Source organism: Prionailurus viverrinus, chromosome D4 (genome assembly GCF_022837055.1).
Source record: "Prionailurus viverrinus isolate Anna chromosome D4, UM_Priviv_1.0, whole genome shotgun sequence".
In the NCBI taxonomy this organism is placed as follows: domain Eukaryota; kingdom Metazoa; phylum Chordata; class Mammalia; order Carnivora; family Felidae; genus Prionailurus; species Prionailurus viverrinus.
The window spans coordinates 47597501-47607500 of record NC_062573.1 but is presented as its reverse complement, the minus strand read 5'-3'; the positions used below and the strand labels follow the sequence as shown (position 1 = coordinate 47607500).

General features: G+C 39.8%; 1 protein-coding gene across 5 annotated transcripts in view; it reads right to left on the bottom strand.

Annotated features, from left to right (window-relative positions):
• TTC39B (tetratricopeptide repeat domain 39B) overlaps positions 1–10000 on the bottom strand; it is a 143124-nt gene that overhangs the window by 64162 nt on the left and 68962 nt on the right. For all 5 annotated transcript variants that reach the window (XR_007146330.1, XM_047830174.1, XM_047830176.1 and 2 more), the window contains 3 exons: positions 6603–6713; positions 4042–4173; positions 2988–3064 (listed from right to left, as the gene is read on the bottom strand). Coding sequence is in view for 4 of the 5 variants with exons in the window: in XM_047830174.1 (XP_047686130.1) it covers positions 2988–3064; positions 4042–4173; positions 6603–6713 (320 nt within the window). In the remaining variant the exon portion in view is untranslated. The remainder of the gene's footprint in view (positions 1–2987; positions 3065–4041; positions 4174–6602; positions 6714–10000) is intronic.

Genomic DNA, 10000 nt, shown 5'->3' with positions numbered 1-10000 from the left:
ATACATTATTACCTTAAAGAGAGAGCGCAATTCTCTGGAGTTCTGCAAAAAAGTACGGCCCTGAGTGCCAAGTCATGACGTGATATAAAAAGAGTCAGCATCAGCACCACGTCAGGCTATTTTGATCATGGAGAGATCTAGCACAGGAACAAGGCACTCACAAAAAGGACGGTGTAAAGCTATGTATATCCCAGGGACAGATGGAGTGCCCCAAAACACATAGCCCATCTTCCTAAACAATACCTTGTACTTGCAGAGATTAGGGTAGGAGAGAAACCTTTGCGTTTTTGGGTAAACAAAATCAGCAGCTTCCTGTTTTATCCATGGGACGCAAATTGGCATTTTACTTAAGGAAACGAGCTTGGCGTATTTAACAGCCTGGGCTAGGGGAAAGGTTCTGCCGTGTACTAGGTATCCCTCCTCTCCCTGACGGTCATCCCTCCTCTCCCTGCTGGTCATCCCTCCTCATCTCCGGTCAGCTCACCTGTCCCTCGGGTCATCCCTCCTCTCTCTGCTGGTCATCCCGCCCACCGCCCGGTCCGTTACCTCATTTATAAAGTCCAGCTCATAATGTCTCTACTTCACAGCTGAAGAATCAAGTGAGGTGCTGCAAGCAGAGCTCACTATTCAGAGTAAGCGCTCCATTTTTGTTTGCTACTTTCGCTACGATTACTACCCTTGGCCCTCTGGATTTACTCAGCGTTCAGAGGAATAAAAGCAGTCTTCGATTTTTACAGTCACCTGAATTTCCTCTTCTTTCTATGTACATTTGTAACAAAGTGGGAACAGTTTGGAATTTCCCACTTTGAAAGCCTACTCAGTACCCCAGATTGCTGGCCTGGGCATGTGCGGGGAAGGCCCTGTGAGAGCACAAGGTGTGTAAAGGCAGGAGTGTGAAATGAGTCCGGAAAGGTAAGTCGGGGCTGAATTATGGACAACCTTAAGCGTCAGAGGCTGGGCTTGATTCAGTAGGCAACGCTGAGTCCGTGCAGAGGTATGAGCATCCAAAGGATTAGACGTATCAGGGTTAAGTTAAAAATGGAGAAATCTAAGAGCAGCTCAAGGACATAATGAGAAGACAGAGCTGAAAGGTCAAGAAAATTTGAACTCTGTAGACTATACGGAAGTATCCTTCATGTTAAATCCCTTTCCCATCCTAAGTACTGCATATACATATCTATTTTCAAAGGAAATCTGAAAAACATTCAGGGCAATACGCCAGGCACGAGAGAAGAATGGGTGTGTTCCATGTTAAACCCACGAAAAGTTTAATTAAATATACTGACTCCTGCAGACAACCAGCCACTGAAGGATGTAAATGAAAATTACCAAGAGGAAAAACAAATCACATACTAAAGCTACAATGTTTTGACATGCCTCCTTGAACACAAAGTCTGTTTGGGTTGCAGTGACAGCCAAACTCATTAGGAATAAAATGCAACTTAATTTATAAAAGTCTTGTTCCTTCACTCTGTTTGATTTATATTCCTCAGTTCTCAAAATTAGCCATTTGGCATTTATGAGTAGGTACCTTACCAGAACATCTCTGAATCATAAACTCCTTAGTCTACTGAAGGAAGTATCTTCAGCCTGCATTAAAATGTTAATTAAGCATGGCTTTGGATGTAAAAGTCTAAATTAACCTGTTTTTCAGAATATGCTATATTTATGAGTCACAAGCTCATTTATTTTTATTATTTTCTAATTAAGACTTTATTCTTTAAAGCAGTGTTAGATTCATAGAAAAACTGAAGGGAAGGTACAGAAATTTCTCATGTATCCCTTGCCCCATGCATCCATTACCTCCCCCGTTATCGACATCCCCCACCAGAGTGGTACGATTGATGAACCTCCATTCACACATCATAATTACCCAAAGTCCACAGTTTACATTAGAGCTCATTCTTGGTGTTGTACATTCTATGGGTTTGGACAAATGTATAAAGACACGTATCCATCATCATGATATCATACAAAGTCTTTTCACTACCCTAAAAATCCTCTGTGCTCCATCCACCTACTCATCCCTACACCCCATCCCCAGGCAACCACTGATCTTTTCACTGTCTCTGCAGTTTTGCCTTTTCTAGAATGTCATATGCTTGCAATCATCCAGCACGTAGCCCTTTCAGATTGGCGTCTTTCACTTAGTAATACGCATTTAAAGTTGCTCTATGTCTTTCTGTGGCTTGATAGCTCATTTCTTTTTAGCACTAATTAATCGTCCATTTGTCTACATGCGCCACAGTTTATTTAGCCATTCACCTACTGAAAGACATCTTGGTTGCTGACAAGTTTTGGCAAATTACAAATAAAGCTGCTGTAAACATCTACGTGCAGATTTTTGTGCTGGTCCTAAGTCTTCAGCTCCGTTGTGTAAATATTGAGGAGACTGATTACTGGTTTCTAAGGCCAAACAAAGCATGTATAGTTTTGTAAGAAATTGCCAAACTGTCTCCCCTAAAGTAGCTATACAATTTTGCATTCTCATCAACCATGGTGTTTTTGATGTTTCAGATTATGGACATTCTAACAGGTGTATAGTAGCATCTTCTCGTTTGTTTTATTTTTTTAATAATTAGGAAGAAGTAACCTCCTACCTTATTCCAGATTTTCTAAAGTGTCATGTCAAAGACATTATAAAAAGGTAAGAACGCAGCCCCATCTATTTTCAAGATGTCTCTCTCAGCCATACATGAACACTCTGTTCCCTTTACTACAAGCCTACAAGAAAATGTGTGAGGTACAACGGAAAGAGCTGTGGCTTGCAGAAAGGCAGATGGAACCTCGCTCCGCTAGGTGGGTAATCTTGAGCCATTAACCCAACTATTAACAGTGGTCACTCCTGCAGGGTGAGTTATGGTGGGAAAGAGAAAAAGATACTCCATTTACTTTACATTATATGCTTAAGTATTGAATTTTAGGAGTATGATCACGTTTTAACCTTCCCAAGACAGGGAAACATTAATCTTTTAAATGAGTCTCACCTTCAGTCAGCTGCTCCAATGAGCCCCTAGAAAGAAGACTTGAGAACGATTCCACAACTGTGCATTTTTTCCTGTATCTGTGGAGAAAAAGTAGAAGGGCGGTGGGAAATAGAAAGAAAAAATAATAATAAATCAGGCCGAGTTCACTTTCATTGGACATTCATTTCAGTCTCAGTCATACCAAAGAGTTACCAAGGAGGAACTGCAAACCTCAAACTCTAAACGCTAAAGGGCAGAGAGCACCCTTTTCAACACTGTGTACCCGGCACCCAGCCCTGAGCCGATCTCCTGTGGGCACTCCATCCACACTCACTGGACACGTGAGTGGACAAACTCACACAACACAATGAACACTAGCCCTGCCAAGCACCTGCACGATGCTGAAATCAGTATTTCTCTGGTAAGAGGCACCCACAGGTTAAGAATCGACTTAGAGTGTGATATTGGGAAACTCTTCATTTGCAGGGTTGCAACATAATTCCATGAGGATATAGTTTCACATTAAGTGTCACCAGTGCTGGTTAACAGCTGTTGCTGGGGTCTTGCTATACACACAGAGCAAAGATTAAAATAAAACTGAAAATCCATCTAATTTTCACCAACCAGAAGTGTCCAGATATGTCCTTTTAGACAAATAAAACTCTCCCTTCCAAACAGGCAGCATCCGCCCATATAAAAAAAGAGAGTTCCTTGCTTGGCCTGGCTTGGCAGGCAGGAGCTGAATTCATCTGCGCCACGGAGACCCTTGGGAGATGCTTGCTGTGACTGAAGTTACCAATGGGAAAAAAAAGGGGGGGGGGGGGGAGGGAAAAACACGTGGAGGCACAGATGCCAACTGCTTGGCCAAACAAGAATCTTCTATAATTCCCAACAGGAACTTTCAACTCTATTAGACACAACTATGTGAGGCCAGGAGGCTTGGAAGTACAAGTCCCTTACTACAATTGTGGCCAACTTCAAACAGAGCTTTCCATCAGGCAAACCACGCTCACTCTGTCACACAGACATAAAGGTTTGTAGTTGCACCTCAAGTATTTAATTACTCAGTTCATACTTTTGGCAGGTCTGTAATGCATCCTTCATGGCAGAAATGCCATTTTGGATGTCCTGTTGCTCGAAGGTCAGGACGGCCTGCAACACCACAATAGTACTGTAGCCCAAGGCATGGTACATACTCTCCTTAGCCCTGGGGGGCAAAAAAAAAAAAAAAAAAAAAAAAAAAAAAAAAAGGAATTAATACGTTTCAATGCAGTTTAAGAGCATTCAGGTCTTGTCTGATACTGACCAGAAGAAATCCTAGTAAAAACATATCATGACTTGTATAGCGATAAATTTTACTCCTTAACCATAATCACTGAAATAATATAGACTGTGAAAGACACGTCCCCCCCCCAAAAAAAAAAAAACTCAAGTATCAAGGACTTTCCAAATTACGGCCACCCAGGCAGCACTGAATGTTCCAGGTTGAAGCAGAAGCTGACAATTGTTTTTCCCCATTTCAGCACAAGGGGGCAGCCTGCGGACTCTTTTAGTAGAAAACATTTCAAAGCAAATCAATTTTTCCCAAACACCGGGAATCTACTTCCTATCTTTAGTGCTGATAGAAGTACTAAAATACAGGCCACTGGAAATGTATTTTGTGACAGAGAGATTCTGATATATTTTTTGAAAGATAAAGACCCATTTTTAAAACCGGTTCATCTCCACTCCCAGCTGGAGGCCAAAGGGAAGCAAGACTTTTGCAATAAATTAGGTTGGCCACAAAGGGCCCAGACGAAAGTACATTCCAGACTTCGTATGTAATCTAATCCCATTATCCACAGTTCCTGAATAAAGTTCTTGATAATTCAAATTACTAAATTATCAGGAAGAACTGCTTAGACTCTTACGGGCATTAATTAGTCTTAAGGTATGACACATCCCAGACTCTCAGACTGTGAAAACCTTACCATCTCTTTTCTCAAAACTTCTCATCGTGTTATTTACAACACTCAATTAGTTATTTACAAGACTTGAAATATTAATGCGCAGTTTTGTTTTTAATTCAAATATAACCCACCACAGCCCGCTGCTATGCAAAATAAACACAAGCCACATTCTTCTTTTCCCTCATGGAAATACTCTAAACATCCTTCGGTAATTTGCAGTTTGTCCTGAATAGCAAGGTCACTGGCTGTTCAAAAGACCACAAAGAGTAACAGCAGCCCAAAGTTAATCATTCATTGTGGTCTTAAACCTCGCATTTTAAACCAAAAGCTCCAAGAGGGAAAAAAAAAAAGTATGCAAGTGGGAAAACCTATGTTTAACAGTGAAACATGCATCAAGATGAGAGAATCTTGACTAAATAAAACACTCAATCACTTCTTGTCATTCCATGTTACCACCAGCTGGGGTGTCTGAGGCAGAGGAGAGTGGGGTCTTGTGTGAATAAAAAGTGAAGGAGACAGGCAGGCAGGCTGAGAGAAGACAGACAAACAGGAAAAGGTAGGCAGGCAAAGAGGAGGAAGACCAGGAAGCAGAGACAGAAGATGGACAGAGAAAGAAGTCTGAGGGTCTGGGAAGGACAGAGGGAAACAAGGCAGGAGACAGGCAGGGTGGACAGTGTTGGAGACAACACTGGGCCATTTTCTCGGGCTGTAGCATCTCTTATCCTCTGGTCCTAACCCCTGAAATACTATGTGATCACAGCTCTTCTACATCTTAATAGAACTACCACACCAGCTTCTCGGGAGGTAATTTCATTTTCTTTATTGAAGTAGGTAGTGACATACAATGTCATTTTAGTTTTAGGTGTGCAATAAAGCGATTCGGCAATTCTATACATTATGCAACACTCACCATAATGAGCGTAGGAGGACTGAAAGTCCATGATCAGAATCACAGTACTCTACCGACCAAAGAAAGGAGATTTCCGCTGTTGTACCCGAGCAACCTTCTAGAAAACTGTTATTAGAAGGTCTAAGTTTCGTCCATGTTAAGTGTTGCGTTTGAAGGCACAAGGTATGATTACTCCTGTCCAGCTACAGTCACACTGCGGAGTTGGGGACAGTGCTCAAGGTGACACCTAGTAAACGGGCTAAGCACAGGTTTTGCTGCCACATTTGAACAATTAACAGGTATTATCAACTGAAATTAAACTGCTTAACTTATTTATCACATAAATAGGGAGTCCCAATAACATTTTTTTATTATCTTAAATTTCTTTTAAAGAAAAGTTTTTAACATTTGAGATTAGTATATTCTAATTCTTCCCATCCCCATTTCAAAGGGAACTTCTGTCAAAGGTGTTTAAGCTTTAGAGGCATATCCATTAAAGTATCTCACTGGAAAGAGCAAAATGAAACTCCACAAAACTATATGAGACGACAATATTTGAACACATACAGAAATTAAAATATGAGAATCAGAAACTTTCTACTGATTAAATTTGGAAAAAAAAACAGATTTTTTTTTAACTGGATATTAAAACTGACCAAAAGTAAGGCGTCTCAACCAAATTAGCTTAGAAATATTCAGGCGGCAATGCAGATATGCTGACTGACAAGCGATATGTCAAAAACTCATCAGAAACGTCTGTAAAAATGTATTTTATCTAAAAGAAATTAAGTTAATTACCATGGTCGAAGCAACTCTAAGGCATCCGTGAATTTGTTACTCAGAAATAAGTTCAGTGCCACTGAACATTCTTCTAGGCCACACTTGAGATCCACCTTCACTGATGTTGACCTAAGGATCAAGAAAAAAATACATAGCATTTCAATAGCTTTTACTATTAGAAGTTGTTGCCGGTGTGTGTGTGTGTGTGTGTGTGTGTGTGTGTGTGTGTGTGCCCTTTGGAGAAAGAAAGACTGGGATTCTAACCCTTCTGAAACCTTCTAAAGCCTTTCTTATCTGTAAAATGGGAATACCACCACCTTCGTGAAAATGTCATGAGGATGGAATAAATCAACAAATAAGGCTGATAGCCCTCACAAAGACCACAAGGGTGGGAACTACCTTGATTTGTAGGACAGGGAAAGTTATTATGTTTCAGTTTGATTATGCAGGGGGAAACATGTGCTTCAGTGGAAAGCTGATTATCATCTAGACTGTAGAAGAGACTCCTTCAGATTGCTTTTGATTCTATAGGAACTGTCTTGCAACTCTGCACATTGTGTTTTCTTTTTTAGTTTTTTTTTTCAATGTTTATTTTATTTCTGAGAGAGAGAGGAGGGAGGGAGAGAGAGAGAGAGAGAGAGAGAGAGAGAGAGAGAGAACGAGTGCATGCACGCAAGCAGGGGAGGGGCACAGAGAGAGGGAAACACAATCCGAAGCAGGCTCCAAGCTCCAAGCTGTCACCAAAGAGCCGGATGTGGGGCTCAAACCCACAAACCACGAGATCATGACCTAAGACTAAGTCGGATGCTTAACCGACTGAACCACCCAGGCCCTTTGTGTTTTCTTTTTTAATTTGAGTATAGTCAACACACAATGTTACATTAGTTTCAGGTATACAACACTGTGATTCAACTTCTCTATAGTTATGCTAACTGCTCACGAGTGTAGCTACCATCTGTCACCATACAATGCTATTATGATATTATAAACTATATTCCCTATGCTGTGCCTTTTATGCCCATGACTTATTTGTTCCCTAAGTGGAAGCCTGTATCTCCCACTCTCTTTCACCCATTTTGCCCATTCACCCATGCCCCTTCCCTCTAGCCAACCATTAGTTTGTTTTCTATATTTATGAGTCTGAATCTGCATTTTTTTTTGTTTATTCACTTGTTTTTTAGACTCCACATGTAAGTGAAATCATGGTATTTGTCTTTCTCAATCTGATTTATTGCACTTAACATTATACCCTCCAGGTCTATCTGTGTTTGCAAATGGCAAGATCTCAACCTTTTTATGGCTGAGTAATATTCCATAGTACATATATACACCATCTTCTTTACCCATTAATCTGTGGACACTTAGGCTGCTTCCATATCTTGGCTATTGTAAATAATGCTGCAATAAACATAGGGGTGCAAATAGATATTTGGAAAAATATCTATTCAGGTCCTCCAACCATTTTTTAATCAGTGTTTTTTTAGTGTTGCATCGCAACTCTGTAAATCATAAGTAACTGATAGCAATGCAAAGTAACTGTTGTCTACAGACATGTAAACTCAGTAGGCAGCTTCAACGACCTTTTCTCCTTCATGTAAGGAGTTAGTTTTGCTGACTTTGGACATTAATTTCAACGTTCCTTAAGTCCATATAAATTTGTGCTGTTTTGGATTTCTCCTTTGAATCTATTATAACATCCACCTAGCTCCCTCACTGATTAATGAGTTAAGCAAAATCTTTAACATGCGTTTGTTTTTATGTTTGTATAATCATTATGATTTTAACCTTTATTAAAAATTACCTGTTAGTTATTTATGACTGACAGAAGTTTTGCTCTTGAAAATTAGAGCCCTCTCCAAAATGTTTTGTGTAACAACTTTTAACAGGAAAATATTTCGGCAAGTAAATGAGCAGTATGATTTATTTAAAAGTACTGAAAGTCGAATTTCCATGCCACCAACCTCTCCAAATTCATGCCTTCAAACGTGAAAACAAAATCCCACCTCAGTTACTTTCCTAGCAGCAGGCTGGCTAATGTAGGTGTTCTGAGCACATTTAAGGTAGGCGAGACTAAGCTATGATGTTCGACAGGACAGGTGTATTAAATGGATTTTTGATTTACAGTGGGTTTATTGGAACATAAGCCCATCATAAGTCAAGGAAGACCTATAAATGTTGATGCAGTAGTTACCTAGGAAACTATCAGATGACTTAGAGGTTAACTCTGAGGGAGAAAACTCCTACTTCTAAAGAAAGCTCAGATTTCCATAAGCAGGGACATATGGAATGAAAGAGTAATGTGAAAAATAAATGCCTAAAGATCCTCGGAAGTTATTTTCAACCTCATTTCCATTCATCAATCTTCAAATTATTGCACCCCGTCTCTGTACGGTGAGAGCTGAGTCTTGCGACAGGCTGCCAACTTCAGGAGTGTTACGAACACACTCACAAATAGCTGAGATTTCAAATGCAGACTCTGAAATGCTAAAGATCTACTGTACAACCTAAAGTTCAATAAACCTGTAAGGACAGATAAAAAGCACTTTCTCGTGGTACTAAAGCATAGCTTTAACAGGGTTGCCTCAATAAATGATCATAAATGATAAAGGAACAACATACATTTTCAAAAAGAAACAATTAGTTACATTAATTGGAGAATGAGCAGGAAAAGAAAACATTACTTAGCAATTCAATGTGAAATTATTACAAAAAATATTAATGGACAGGAAAAATGTCATGATATATTAACTTTCAAAAAGCAGGTCACCAGGCTGGTTCAGTCAGTGAGGCGTGTGACGCTAGATCTCAGGGTTATGAGTTCAAACCCCACGTTGGGTATAGAGATTAGGGAAAAATAAAATTAAAAAAAAAAAAAAAGGCAGACTACAAAAAAAAAAGGTGGAGGGGCAGGGCAAAAAATAATAATAAAATAAAAACGAGGTTACTAAATAGGATATTTAATATGATCCCAATTAATAAAAAATCAGTATCTCTATATATGAAGAAAAAAAGAAGTAATATCAAAACACAAAAAAGTTACAGTGATGGTAATACACATTTTATTTTCTCCTTTGTGCTTTTCTATATTTCCTGAATTTTCTATATTCAACATTTCTTAAAATGCTCCTTAAGCCAAGGTTACAAGAATATTAAGTAGAAAAAATATCATACTACAATATTCAATGAAAACCCTATGGTTGCATCCATATCAAAAAGTATATGCCCAGGGGGTGCCCGGGTGGCTCAGTAGGCTAAGCTTCCGACTCCTGATTTCAACTCAGGTCATGATCTCACAGTTGGTGAGTTCAACCCCTGCATTGGGCTCTGTGCTGACAGCAAGGAATGTGCTTGGGATTCTCTCTCTCTCCCTCTCCCTCTGCCCCTCCCCTACTTGTGTGCACTCACACTCTCTCACT